This window comes from Elephantulus edwardii, unplaced genomic scaffold (genome assembly GCF_000299155.1).
Source record: "Elephantulus edwardii isolate Elephantulus edwardi_28Jun2011 unplaced genomic scaffold, EleEdw1.0 scaffold00013, whole genome shotgun sequence".
Taxonomy (NCBI): domain Eukaryota; kingdom Metazoa; phylum Chordata; class Mammalia; order Macroscelidea; family Macroscelididae; genus Elephantulus; species Elephantulus edwardii.
In genome coordinates, this window is record NW_006399763.1 from 5,314,291 (window position 1) to 5,328,995 (window position 14,705).

General features: G+C 38.8%; 2 protein-coding genes across 2 annotated transcripts in view; one reads left to right on the top strand and one right to left on the bottom strand.

Annotated features, from left to right (window-relative positions):
• The window catches only part of QRSL1 (glutaminyl-tRNA synthase (glutamine-hydrolyzing)-like 1), a 43,674-nt gene that overhangs the window by 5,725 nt on the left and 23,244 nt on the right, over positions 1–14,705 (bottom strand). Inside the window, exons 6-9 of the mRNA XM_006881176.1 lie at positions 13,483–13,658; positions 13,282–13,394; positions 10,097–10,289; positions 9,445–9,562 (exon numbers count right to left, since the gene is read on the bottom strand). Of these exons, the coding sequence (XP_006881238.1) occupies positions 9,445–9,562; positions 10,097–10,289; positions 13,282–13,394; positions 13,483–13,658 (600 nt within the window). The remainder of the gene's footprint in view (positions 1–9,444; positions 9,563–10,096; positions 10,290–13,281; positions 13,395–13,482; positions 13,659–14,705) is intronic.
• The window catches only part of RTN4IP1 (reticulon 4 interacting protein 1), a 116,046-nt gene continuing 113,831 nt past the window's right edge, over positions 12,491–14,705 (top strand). Inside the window, exons 1-2 of the mRNA XM_006881175.1 lie at positions 12,491–12,504; positions 12,940–12,945. The gene's annotated coding sequence lies outside the window, so the exon portion shown is untranslated. The remainder of the gene's footprint in view (positions 12,505–12,939; positions 12,946–14,705) is intronic.

Genomic DNA, 14,705 nt, shown 5'->3' on the forward strand with positions numbered 1-14,705 from the left:
TACCAGTCAAGTTGTAAGAAGGTTGTTTTATTTTTATGTTGAGGTATAATCCAAATTGAAAGCTTAGTCTTTGATTTCCTGCAACAAGTGCTTCAAGTCCTCTTCAGTTTCAGTAAGCAAAGTTATATCGTTTGCATAACGCAAGCTGTTGATAAGCCTTCCTCCAATCCTAATGCCAGTCTTCTTCATATAGTCCATCTTCTTGAATGATTTGTTCAGCATATAGATTGAATAGGTATGGAGAAAGGATACAATTCTGACATGCACCTTTCATGATTTTAAACCATGTAATGTTTCTTTCACTGTTCACACAACAGCCACTTGGTCTAGGTCTAGGTTTTGCATGAGCACAACTAAGTGTTCTGGAATTCCCATTTTTCTCAATGTTAGCCATATTGTCTTGTGATCCATATAGCCAAACGCTTTTGCATATTCAATAAAACATAAATAGACATTCTTCTGGTATTCTTTGCTTTCAGCAAGGATCCATTATCATCAATAATAGCCCTGGTGTCATGGCCTCTTCTAAACTCAATGTGAACTTCTGGCAGTTCTCTATGAATATACTATTCTAGCAATTGAAAAAATAATCCTCAGCAATATTTTTCTTTCATGCAATATTCATTATATTGCTTGATTAGTTCCACATTCTGTGGGATCACCCTTTTTGGGAATGGGAACAAATATGGACATCTTCCAGTCAGTTGTCCAGGTAGCTGTCTTCCAAATTTCTTGGCACAAACTGGTAAGTATGTCCAAGGTTACATCTGTTATTTGAAACATGTCAATTAGTATTGCATTAATTCCTGGGCTTTATTTTATTGCCAAATCCTTCAGTGCAGCTTGAATATCTTTATTACAGTTGGCCCTTGAGCATATGATACTTCCTGAAATATTTTGGTGCCAGCCAATTCTTTTTGGTACAGTGACTCTGTATTCCTCCCATCAGTTTTTAGTGGTTTCTAGATCATTTAAGCTGGGTTTAGAAGAGGTCGTGGCAGTAGGGATATTACTGCCAATGTTAGATGAATACTGGCAGAGAGCAGAGAGTACTAGAAGAATGTATATCTGTGTTTCATTGACTATGCAAAGGCATTTGATTGTGTGGATCACAATAAATTGTGGCTAACCTTGAAGAAAATGGGAATCTCAGAACACTTGATCAGCTTATATGAAACTTATACTTGGACCAAGGAGTAGTCCTCAGAACAAAACAAGGAAACACTGCATAGTTCAAAATAAGGAAAGGAGTGCATCAGGGATGCATCCTGTCCCCATACCTTCTCAATCTGTATGCAGAACAGATCATTCAGGAGGCAGGCCTTTAGGAGGAGGAGGAGTCTGACACAAAGATTGGAAGAAGACTCATTAACAACCTACGATAAGGAGATGACACAACCTTGCTTGCTGAAACTGAAGAAGACCTGAAGCACTTGCTGCAAAAGGTCAAGGAATATAGACCTCATTATGGATTGAGGCTTAACATCAAGAAGACAAAGATGCTCTCCACTTTTGGTATACTTTTGGGCCATAATAACACCATAATAGATAAAGAAGAGATTGAGGTTGTTAGCAATTACAGCTTGCTCAGATTCACAATCAACAGCCGTCAGGAAATCAAAAGAGAAACTGCATTGGGAAAATCTGTCATGGACCTCTCCAGAGTGCTGAAGAGCAATGATGTTAGTCTAGATACAAAGGTGTTCCTAATCCAGGCCATTGTCTTCTCAATTATTTGTTATGCTTCAGAGAGTTGGACAATGACTAAGGATGACAGAAGAATAAATGCCTTCAAGTTGTGGTGCAGGAGAAGAGTCTTGAACAACTCTTGACTGCCAGGAAAACAAATAGGTAGTGTGTCTTGGAGAGGGTGTAACCAAGTCTCTCCTTGAAGGCTAGGATTCTGAAGTTCCACCTCACTTACTTTGGGCACATGGCCAGGAAAGATTGGTCTTTGGAGAAGGACATCATACTCGGAAGGGTGGACACACAGCACAGGAGAAGACAACCCCGGATGAGATGGATTGATACAGTGACTGGGGCAATGGGGGTTGTTGGGTCAGAATTAGTGAGACTGGTTCAGGACAGGGAAGGAAGGGTTCAGAGCTGCAGTATGTAGGGTCACTATGGCATCACAGGTGACTCAACATTTTATGACAGGTTTGGAAGCAGGAGTGGCATTCACCTTCTAAACATGCCTCTGGAAACTCTATGAACTTTGATAAATGGTCATAGTTGTAGAGAGGCTTCAGTCCTTTTGTTCATAGGGTTGTTTTGAGTCGTGCTTGACTCGAAGGAAATCAACAACAAGATCACTCAAAATTTTGCCCACAGCAAAGTTCTAAGTATAACAATTCGAAGTTGGGTTTTTCTTAAATTTATTTATTTTATTATTTTGTGTGCATACTGCCAAATGGAATCTGACTGGTATAGGAGGATATTGCCCCTCCTTCTCCAGCAAAGCATCTGGTGGATTCGAACAGTATACCTCTGGGATTGCAGTGCTGTTTCTTGCCACTAGGCCACCAGAGCTCTTGGAACCTGAAGTTTTGTTTCTCAGTGCTTTCAGCTTGAGAAATGCTGTGTGAGTTCTTCTCTTTTCATTTCCTAACTCCAGCTCTCTGCATATTTCATGATAAAACTTTGCTTTGTCTTCTCTAGCTGTCCTCTGAAATCATATATTCCGTTTTTTTATTATATATCTTCCCTTTGTTTTGGCTTCTTGAAGCTCTAATGTAATTTTCAGAATTTCTTCTGACATTCATTTCCATTTTTTCTTTCTCCTGTCTTTGCAATGACCTTTTGCTCTCTTCATGGATGATATCCTTGATTTCATCCTACAATGTCTCTGATTGTTGATCACTGGTGTTCAATGCTTCAGTCTTATTCTAAGATGATTTTGAAATTCAGGTGGGATAGACTCAAGGTCATATTTGTGTTCTATCTATCTATCTATCTATCTATCTATCTATCTATCTATCTATTTTCATATTTGGGTTCTTGCGGACTTGTTTTCATTTTCTTCAGCCATAATTTGAACTTTGTGAATAGTAATTGATGGTCTTGTTCCACAGCTAGCACCTGGCCTGGTTTTGACTGCAGATACTGAGGTTCTTCCATGATTCCTTCCACAGATGTAGTCATTCTGATTCCTATGCAGCTTATCAGGTGAGGTTCATGTGTAAAGTCACTTTTGTATTTTTTCCAAAATGTATTTGTGATGAAGAAAAAATTGAAAATACAAAGTTCAATCATTTTATGTCCAGCCTCGTTTTTGTAAGCAAGTCAATATTTTCTGTCATTCTTTCTTTATTGTTTCCAATTTTTACATTCCAGTCACCAATTATTATTATGCATGTTAACTGCATGTTTGGGCAGTTTTGAACAGCAAAATTTGGTAAAAAATGGTTCATTTTTTCCTCTTTGGTCTTAGGCTGTTGGTGTGTATATTTGAATAATAGTTATATTAATAGGTTTTCCTTGTATGTATATGGATAGTATCCTTTCACTCACCACATTGTACTTCAGGATAGAACTTGAAATTGTCTTTTCAACTATGAATGTAACAACCATTCTTCCTCTGGTTTTCATTATTATCATAGTATATCATGTGACTGTCTCATTCAAAGTGGCCAATACCAGTCCATCTCAGCTCAGTGATGCCTAGAATGACACTGCTCACTAGTTTCATTTCATTTGACAATTCCTAGTTTTCCTAAATTCATATGTACATAAATATTCTAATTATTAAAACCTGTTCAGTTGTTTCTCCTCATTTTGATTGACTTCCAATCTGAGTTCTGCTGCTAATATTATAGCTAACGTTCCTCTATTGTTTATGTTGTTTTCCAATGCCTGCTATTTCAGAAGTGGATGGTAATCCTGCTTCCTGGTGACCTTTATAGCATTTGACACACCAGTGACATAGCTTCCAGCATCACAACAACCCACAAGTCACCCCAGAACAGCAAGCTGACAGACGAGCGCTGTACTAATAGAAGCAAATTATAAACAAGCAAATATATATATACACCTAAGTATATATTCACCTAAGCTATAAAAGGGAGCTCTGAAGGCCTAGTGGTAAAGAACCCACACTGCAATCCCGGAGGCAGGTAGTTCAAATCCACCAGGTGCTCCATGGGAGAAAGATGGGCAATCTCCTCCCATGCAATTTACTGCCTCTGATATCCCATTAGGGGGTCAGCTATGGGTCAGTTCCAACTCGATGGTATTCAACAAGAAGCAGCAGCTATAAAATAATTGTTTTTGTTGTTGTTGGTTGCTGTCAAGTTCAAGTATGACTCATAGTGAGCTATAAACAACTGATATGAACACTGTCCTATCCTGTGCCATTCTCAAAATCTCTGACACACTCAAGCCTACTGCTCCAGTCACCATGTCAACCCACCTAGTTGAGGGTCTTCCTCTCTTTTCACTGTTCCTCGACCTCCCCAAGCATGATGTCCCTTTGCAAGGAATAACTTCTTCTAGTGACATGTTCAAAGTTTGTGAGACAAAGCTTCCCTATCCTTGCCTCCCAGAAGCACTCTGGCTGCACCTTCTCCAAGACATATCTGTTTGTTCTTTTGGCATTCCATAGGATCTTCAGCACTCTTCTCTAACACTGCCATCCTTAGTCACTGTCTAGCTCTCAGATGCATAGCAAGTAGCTGAAAGACCATGGTCTGAATTAGGTGCACCTTAGTTCTCAGATTGACATCATTACTCCTCAATAATTTGGAGAGGTCCCTGACTACAGATTTTCCCACTACATTACATCTCCTGATCTCCTGACTGCTGGTACCATATGTACTCTGTGGATTCAAGTAAGACAAAGTCATTGACAGTCTTAATCCTTTCTCCTTCCATCATGATGTTGCCTATAGGTCCAGTGGTGTGGGTTTTTGTTTTCTTGACAGTGAGATGCAATCCACATTAAAGACTGCAGTGTTTAACCTTCTGTAGCAAGTGCTTCATGTGTAAGCAAGGCTGTGTTATTTGCATAATCAAGGTTACTGATGAGTCTTCCTCTGATTCTGATGCCACATTCTCCTTCATAGACTTAAGCTTCTCAAATAATTTCCTCAGCTTATAGAGTGAATGGGTAGGGAGAAAGGATACAGTCCTGATGTGTACCTTTCGTTGTGCTCCCTTGGTCTGTTCGGACAATAGCCTTTTGGTTTAGTTATAGGTTGTACATAAACAAATTAAGAGTTCTGGGATTCCCATTCTCAATGTTAGCCATAGCTTGTTATGATCCACATAATCAAATGCTTTTGTATAGTCAAGAAAGCACAGATATACATTTTTCTGGTATTTTCAGCTGGGATCCATCTCATATCAGCAATGATATTCTTGGAGCCATGGCCTCTTCTAAATCAAGCTTGAATGTCTGCCAGTTACCTATTTATGTACTGTTCTAGCCATTACTGAATGATCCTCAGGAGATTACATGTGATATTAATGGCATTGTTCATTAATTTCTACATTCTATTGGATCACCGTTCTTAGGAATGGGAACAAACACTGATGTCTTCCAGTCAGTCAGCCAAGCAGCTGTCCAAATCATTCTCCTAATACAGCATACTGACAGGTAAGAGTTATACCTCTATCAGCAAATCAGCCATATGAAAATTGTGGTGCAGGGCCCATCTGAGGCCAGTGCCAGCAAGACAGGAAGAGACTCTGGGTGGGTACAATATCTGCCTAAATGTATAAAAACATATATGTATTTAAGTACATGTATATGTATATATGTATGTATGTATATATATATATACACACACACACACACACACACACATAAAAATAAATAAATACATATATTTGTTGTTGTTGTATGCCTTTAAGTTGGAACCAACCCCCAGCCGATTCTCCAGTAGGTTTGCAGGGGCAATAAATTGCACTGGAGGGGAATTCCCATCTTTCTCCTACAGAGCAGCTGATGGATTGGCATACTGACTACAACAGTGGGTTAGAGCAATGCAGCGATCGTCATTAGTCATAGTTGACTTGATGGCACATAAGAACAATATCTATATCTTTAGAGAAGCAGACAGCCACATCTTTCTTCTGTGGAGCAGCTGATGGAGAAGACTATGAATTGCTGGCCTTTCAGTTGTTAGCAGCCGACTCCTTTAACTCCTGTACTACCATGTTGTTGTTGCCATAGGTTCGAGTGCAACTCATAGTGACCCTATGAACAAAATATCTTCCACCCTTGCTAACATCAGGTCCTTTTCCAAGGAATAGCACCTCCTAGCAATATTCCAAAGTATGTTAGGTGAAGCCTCATCATTCTTGCCTCTAAAGAGCACTCTGGTTGCACCCCCTCCAAGATATATCTATTCATTTTCTTGGCCGTCCACGGAATGTTCAGTGCTCTTCTCCAACACCACAGCTCAAAGGCATCAATTCTTTTTCTGTCATCCATAGTCCAGCTCTCAGATATACAGCAAGTAACAGGAAAGACCATAGCCTGAATCAGACACACCTTAGTCCTCAAACAGACATCATTACTCTTTAATAATTTGGAAAGGTCCCTAACTGCAAATTTCCCTATTGCATTGCATCTCCTTATTTCCTGACTGTTCGTACCAAAGATGTTAATTGTAGATCCAAGTAAGATGAACCTGTTGATAGTTTCAATCTCCTTTCCAACCATCATGACACTACCTCTTGGTCCAGTGGTAAGAATCTTTATTTTCCTGATATTGAGATGTAATCCATACCGAAGGCTACACTGCTTGTTCTTCTGCAACACGTATTTCAAATCCTCACTTTCAGCAAGCAAGGTTGTGTCATCTGCATTAACACAGGTTACTGATAAGTCTCCCTGCAATCCTGATGCCACACTCCTCTCCAGAGTTCAGGTTCTTGGATAATTTATTCAGCATATAGATTGAAACATGCAGTGTTTGCCTGTTCTGTTCTAACAACTGCCTCTTGGTTCAAGTATACGTTTCACATTAGCACAATCAAGTGTTCTGGGATTTCCATTCTTCTCAAAGTCAGCCACAGTTTGTTATGATCCACAAGTCAAACGCCTTTGGATAATCAATGAAACACAGATAGAAATTCTTCTGGTATTCCCTGCCATCTAATATCAGCTACAATATCCCTAGTACCAGGATCCCTTCTAAACCCAGCCTGGACTTCTGGCAGTTCTCTGCTGATGTGCTGTTCCAGTCATTTTTGGATAATCTTCAGTAGAACTTTGCTTGCATGTGAAATCAATGATATAGGACTGCAGCCTTCAGTATGGATTGAGGCTCAATATCAAGAAGACAAAGATTCTCACCACTGGACCAATTGGCAGCATTAGGATGGATGGTGAAGAGATTGAGATTGTTAACAACTTTAGTTTGCTTGGCTCCACGGTCAACACTCTTGGCACCAGTAGCCAGGAAATAAAAAAAACGTATTGCAATGGGAAAGTCGGCTGTCAGGGACCTCTCCAAAGTACTGAAGAGCAACAGTGTCACTCTGGAGACTAAGGTGCGTCTGATACAGGCCACGGTCTTTGCAATTACTTGTTATGCATCAGACAGTTGGACAATGACTAGGTAAGATAGAAGGAGAATTGATGCCTTTGAGCTGTGGTGCTGGAGAAGAGTATTGCCTGTACCATGGATTTCTAAGAAAACAAAGAGATTCATCCTGGAGAGGGTTAAACCAGGCTGCTTCTTGGCGGAAAGGATTCTGGGGCTTTGTCTGACATACTTTGGACATGTTGTAAGGAGGGATAGGTCCTTGGAGAAGGACACCATGCTTGGGAGGGTGGAGGGATAGTGCAAGAGGGGAAGACCCTCTATGAGGTGGATTGATTCAGTGACTGGGGTAATCGGGATGGGTGTGTCAGAGGCAGTGCAATTGGCATAGGATAGAGCAGAGTTAAGGGCTGTTGTACATAGGGTCGCTATGAGTTGCAAGCGACTCGATGGCATATAACAACAACAACAACATCATTATCGATTGAACAAGTATGGAGACAGAAAATATCCCTGACACACTCCCTTCCCAATTTCAAACTATGCAGTGCTCCCCTGCTCCATTCGCACAACAGCCTCCTGGTCTAGGTATACATTCCTCATGAGCACAATCAAGTGCTCTGGGATTCACAATGTCAGCCACAACTTGTCATGATCCATACAGTTAAATGCCTTTGCATAGTCAATAAAGCACAAACAGACATTCTGGTGTTTGTTACTTTCAGCCAGGATCCATCTGACATCAGCGATGATATCCCTGATGCCACGGCCTCTTCTAAATCCCACTTGAACTTCTGGCAATTCCCTATGTATGTACTATTCCAGCTGTTTTTGAAGGATCTTCAGCAGTATTTTGTTAGCATGTGATATCAATGATATTGTTCAATAATTTCCACACCGAGCTGAATCACCCTTCTTGGGCAAATAGGATCTGGTGGGCAGGCCTTTGTATTTAAAATGTGGTCTAGTCCTGCCTCTGAATAAGCCTGTAGCTTGGTGATGTTGGATCCTGGTGGGTAAGTTCTTGTGATTTATCTGAAAACCAGGGTAAACTATTTGGATATTTCTAAATTGTGTTAGCAATCAAGTGTAAGCTGATTAACTGTATCTGATCTTGTTTACAATCAGCTTGGTGGTAAGCCTCTGTAAGAGCAAAGAGGATCTGGTGGTCGGGCCTTGGTATTTAAAATTCTGCTATTGATCATGTTTAGAAAGAATGTTATTATAAGTGGTGCAGCACTTGTCTGTCAGTTTGCTGTGCTGTGATTACTTGGTGTTGCTTTGATACTAAATCTTTGCCATCAGTATGTCAAACTCCCAAAGGGTTTCCCATCGTGGACAGGTTTTGGTGGAGTTGCCTGATTGAAACAGTCTAGGAAGCAGGATGGGCTGTCCACTTCCTAAATAAAAGGCTTTTGAAAACTCTATGAACACTAGACAAAGAGGTACTACCATAACTCCTTCAATAACAGTCAAACAAAAAACAAACCCACTGTCCTTCAGAGCATTCTAACAGTGACCTTGGGGCTAGAATAGAACTGTGCCTTATGGTTTCCAAAGCTGTATACCTTTACAGAAACTGACTGCCACATCTTTCTCCTGTAGAGCTGCTTGGAGATTCAACTCACTAACCTTTCTCTCAACATCCCAAAGCTTAACCCACTGTGTCACCAGCACTCCTAGTAATAGCCATAGGGAGCTAGAACCCACCAGGAATTCCTGCTCAGTTTGTACTAATCATTTAAATAACAATTCGATGGGGATTTTTAAAATTTACTTTTAACATAAACAGGAATCAAAAGTGATATAAGTGGGGGCTTTCTAATTCAAATTAAATAGGGTTTTGCTTCTTTAGCAAGTATCCAAACTTAGAAAACCTGATAGTCATTCTTCTACTTTACTCTCAAGGTTTCAAGAAAAAATGGTGAAATACCTAAACAAATTATCTTACTCTTTCAATAAAAAAAAGTTTCCTGAGAGAATTCTTCCTCTCACCACATCATTGAACCCTTCTCGTCTGGTTGCAGCATACATAGCCTCAGTTGACACATTAATGTCACATCGGTGACCTGAAAACAAAACAAAAAAAAAGGTGAACATAACTTCAAAAGAAAGTAAAGTTCTGGCTAAAAGCCAGATCTAGACACACACTTATGACCAACTCTAGAATCTTGGGAGATTGCCCTTAATGCTTTTGTTCCTTCATCTGCCTTATGATACATGTGTTTGTCATGAACCAAAGAAAGAGACAGAAAAAAAATATCCAAGAAAGAAACTTACTTTCTTAATTCCCTCATTCATTCAAACACTGATTAAGCTTCTACCATGTACTAGAGACTGCATTAGAAGGATTGAAGTAAAAAAAAAAAAAAAAAAGGACTGAAGGGTAACAAAGATGATGTCCTTTCAAGAAATTCATAGTGGAGAGTGATGAACTAAACATATACATCTTTTTAATGATGTATATAAGTAAAATGTTAAACTGACCAAAGTAAAAATTATTCATGATTTATGTTCCTGAAATATTAACATTATCTTAGATGATATTTTCCTTGCTGGTAATAAATGACCATTTCAAATGTCTGAGGCAGCAGTCATCTTACCATATTCTAGTCCATCAAATCTTGCCATATTGGATGCCACTTCTGAGGTACACAATATATGATAGCAGACAATTGAATAACTGGTGTGAGGCAGGGACACTTCAATTACTTTAGCCCCCTCAGAGTCAAAGAGGTCAGCAGCTTTGGTCCAAAGAGACTGTACTTCACTTGATAATTCTGGTACAAGATATTCCTTTGTGGGAAAAAGTCAAGACAAAGAAATTAAAACATCTGTTCTGATAATTTTACAGAAAACTGAACTCACAGACTTTTAGCAATACATTAGAAAAACTGATTAAATTGCTAGCACATTACTAAAAGACTGAAACCATTTGAGCTCATTTAGAGATATCTGTCATAATAGTACTCTTCCAGATAACTTTACTATAGTATTTCTAAAAAAAATTCCATTATAGCATACTTTACTATCATCTTATAAAACTGGGATTCAATGAAGGAGTGAAAGCCCAGAATCCCTGTGAATGTTCATTGAAACTAATAAAAATTTAATAATAATACAAAAAAAACAAAACAAAACTGGGATTCAGAGAAGTGTAGTGACCAGGACATTTATTAAGGACTGAAATCACTGTAATTTACTGGCATTCAAGAGAGAGGTAAGATGTTCCTCTAATGGTCTAATACTAGTATACAATAACCATGAAGATGGCCTCAATACCAAATACGTTTTCAAAAATAAGCATACTAATAAATTCTTTTAATATAAAATAATACAGAAACAGAAAATATAATTAACATTTAAGGCTGTTTATAGCATGACATGCACAGTCGTAGACAGGATGAGCTGGGTTAAACAATTTTAACTGTGAGATATCTATTTGGGGAACTTAGATATGTTAGTTATTGATGTATCAAGTATTTTTCTGCCAATAACATGTTCCTTTTACATTGTTTACGAATTGCTTCTTCTTTCCCGGAGGTATTTTCAAAAGCACTGTTTTATCAATTTTTTTAATTAAGTAATTTGTTTATTGTACTGCATTTACAAAGAAAACAGACAATGCACCCAGTATAAAGAATAAAAATACTCCGGGATGTATTTTTAACTGAGGGAAATCGAATCCTTTAGCGAGATCAAGGTAATTTAAAATTACAGTGATTAAGCTCAATAAAGGTACGCAGGGCAGATCAAGTTCTACAGCTGCTTCTTTGCATGCTCTCTAAATTCATCTGGCTCCTTAAATGATAGGAGGGGGAGAGCCCTTATGTGGTACAGAAACATTTCAAAAATGAAGATAGAGGTATCACTCTCATTAAAAATTTTTTTTAAAGTATACTACTATTAAGAAAGTAGCACAGTGCACTTATGAATATACCTCCTTGGGGAAAAGAGTAGTTGGCAGATAAAACTCCAAGCCAGTCTTCTGAGGCCCTCTGGGTGAACTCAAATGGCCACTCATTAGCAGAGACCCAGAAACTCCATAACAGGGAAAGCAGTAGCAATAAAAATAGTTAGAATAATAGCACTTATTGAGCCTTTACTACAAAAATAAGGGTTTAAGTACGTCATATTGTTGTTGTTGTAGTTACGTGCTGTTGAGTCACTTGCAACTCCTAGTGACCCTATGTACAATAAGCCCTGCACTATCTTGTGCCAACCTTATTGTCTCTAATATTCCTACCCTCATTACCCGAGTCACTGAATCAATCCATCTCATTGAAAGTTTCCCTCTGTAGGAGTTAAGAAACTATGGCCAATAAACAAATGTGACTAAATATTTTTTAAATGAAAGTTTCATTAGTAGACAGTGCAGCAAGAGTGGCAAGGTATAACAGGGCAGCAAGTTATAGATATTGGAGAGGATGTGGTGAGAAAGGAACTCATATACATTGTTGGTGGGATTGTAAAATGGTGCAACCATTCTGGAAGGCAGTTTGGAGATTCCTCAAAAAGCTGAACACAGAAATTCCATATGATCCAGCTGTTCCACTACTTGAAATATATACCCTGAGAATATGAGAACTGAGGCACAAACTGAGATTTGTACACCAATGTTCACAACAGCAGTATTCACCATTGCAAAAACATGGAAACAACCCAAATGTCAAACCACAAACTAATGGATTGAGAAATTATGGTACATTCACACAATGGAATACTATGCAGCTCGGAGGAGCAATAACTCTGTAAATTATTACCTAACTTGGGAGGGACTAGAGAGCATCAGGCTGAGTGAACTAACTCAATCCCGTTATAAATTTATAAATATTGTATTAAACCATTATTGTAGAATGAGTATAAGGATCCAGGAAGATGGAAGAGGCTGGATGCAGAGGGATGTGGATGTGCAGGGGGAAGTGGTATTACTCATTGGGTTGTACAATTTGATGGGGGGGGGAATGTGAGGGAAATGGAAAGAATTCATTCAAATTTGTATTTGAATTTTGTACAAAAACTAGTAGAAAAAAAAGAAGACAGTGAGGTTCTTCATTTACATATTATCTATGTCTGTTTTCGTACTAAAACTGAGAGGTTATATATATATTCAAGTCTATATGGTCTTCGCAATTGCTTGCTATGCATCAGAGAGCTAGATAATGACTAAGGATGATAGAGAATTGATGGACTGCTAGGACAACAAACAGGTTCATCCTAGAGAGGTTTAAACCAGGCTGCTCCTTGGAGGCAAGGATTCTGAAGCTTTGTCTAACATATACTTTGGACATGTTGCAAGGCGGGATCAGTCCTTGGAGAGGGACATCATGCTTGCAAGGGTGGAGGGACAGTGCAAGAGAGGAAGACCCTAGATGAGACTGATTGATTTAGTCACGGGGGCAATCGGGGTAGGTTTGTCAGAGACAATAAGGTTGGCGCAAGATAGAGCAGGGTTTAGGACTCTTGCACATAGGGTCCTTATGAGTCTCAGGTGACTCGATGGCCCATAACAACAAAAATATGGTCCACATAGCCAAAAATGTTTACTATGTGGACCTTTACAGAAAAAGTTTCCAGACCCTGCTTTACATAATTCTCTAATTGAACCTTCACAATTCTCTAGGTAAATACTATTAACTATATCTTACAGATGGGTAGATTGATCTCATATGCTCAAGATCAGATAGCTGAAAGTGGTAGAGTAGAGTAAAATCCAACCAGTCAGTCTTTCAGTGCTCAATGTTTGACTTGATAACATTTCTGTATAGTAAGGAATGGAAGGAGTTACCTTTGGAATTCCTATACACAGTTTGCTCACATCTGTCAAAGTAGGAAGCCTAAATGGCTTAATAGGTTCTTGTATTGTGGTAGAATCTTTGGGATCATGCCCAGCCAGAACATCTATAAGGAGAAATACTTATGAGCAACAGATATATCGTTTTACAGTGAAATGATAATGCTTTAAAGCTATATGGAATCATATAAATACCCAACACAATGGCTGCATCATCCACACATCTGGTTAAGATTCCTGGCACATCCATTGAATTCACGAGGGGAATGAGACCATGACGGGAAACTAATCCATAGCTTGGTTTTAAACCAACAAGCCCACAAAGCGCAGCTGGATTTCTGGTTGATCCTCCTGTGTCAGATCCTAAAGCTCTGGAATTCAAGCAAGATTATTTTTAGAAGAACGACAATTACTAATTGTATTTGAAATCTATCTTTTGAGATTTATATTTTTAAACTATTTTTCTCCTGGTGACACAAAAGGAACACATACTTATCAGAGATAAATTATGAAGTAACAATATTCCACTATCCACACCTTTGATACCAGCAGTCAAGAAATAAAAGTATCTGATGTTTTGGGAAAATCTGCTGTCAAGGACCTCTCCAAAGGTGCTAAAGAGTAACAGTGTCAGTTTAAAGATTAAGGTGTGTTGAGTCAAGCCATGGTCTTTTCAATTACTTGCTATACATCTGAAAGTTGGACAGTGACTAAGGAGGATAGAAAAATCGATGCCTTTGCACTGTGGTGCCGGAGAAGAATACTGAATATTCTACTGACTTAGAGAAAGTGCAGCTAGGGTGCTTTCAGAGGCAAGGATGGTGAAAGTTCATCTCACATACTTTGGGTACATTGTCAGAGGGGGTCAGTCCTTGGGAAAAGGCTGAGGCAGGGAGAGATAGAGGGTCAGAGGAAAAGAAGACGACCCTCAACAAGATGGATTAGCAATGACTGTAACAACGGGCTCCAGCACACGGGAGATGGTGAGGACAGTGCAGGACAGGGAAAGAAGACACAGCCTTCTGCTACCTCATTTAGAATCTTATGTAAAGATGTACCATAATTTATTTCAACATTTATGTTGCTTCCAACTTGAATAACTGTGCAATATATAATTTGGTAATAAACATAAAACTTGGCCCAAATGTCTAAGTAGTTTGTACACTAGCTTCCAAGAAACGGAATTAACCCAGCCAAAAAGGCTGCCAATAATGTTCTTGATGTATATTATAGAATTATTTTCAGAAAAGTTATGCCCTCTTATAGTCCCAACTGCAATGAATCAGTGTTTTAATGTTTCTTTACCATCAGAGTATTATCATCTTTTAAAAATTTGTTAGTAATGAAAACCTTTGCTAATAAGCTTTTCTTTGAATAATTTTTCAGATTTATTTGGATTTGTATTGTCCATCTGTGAG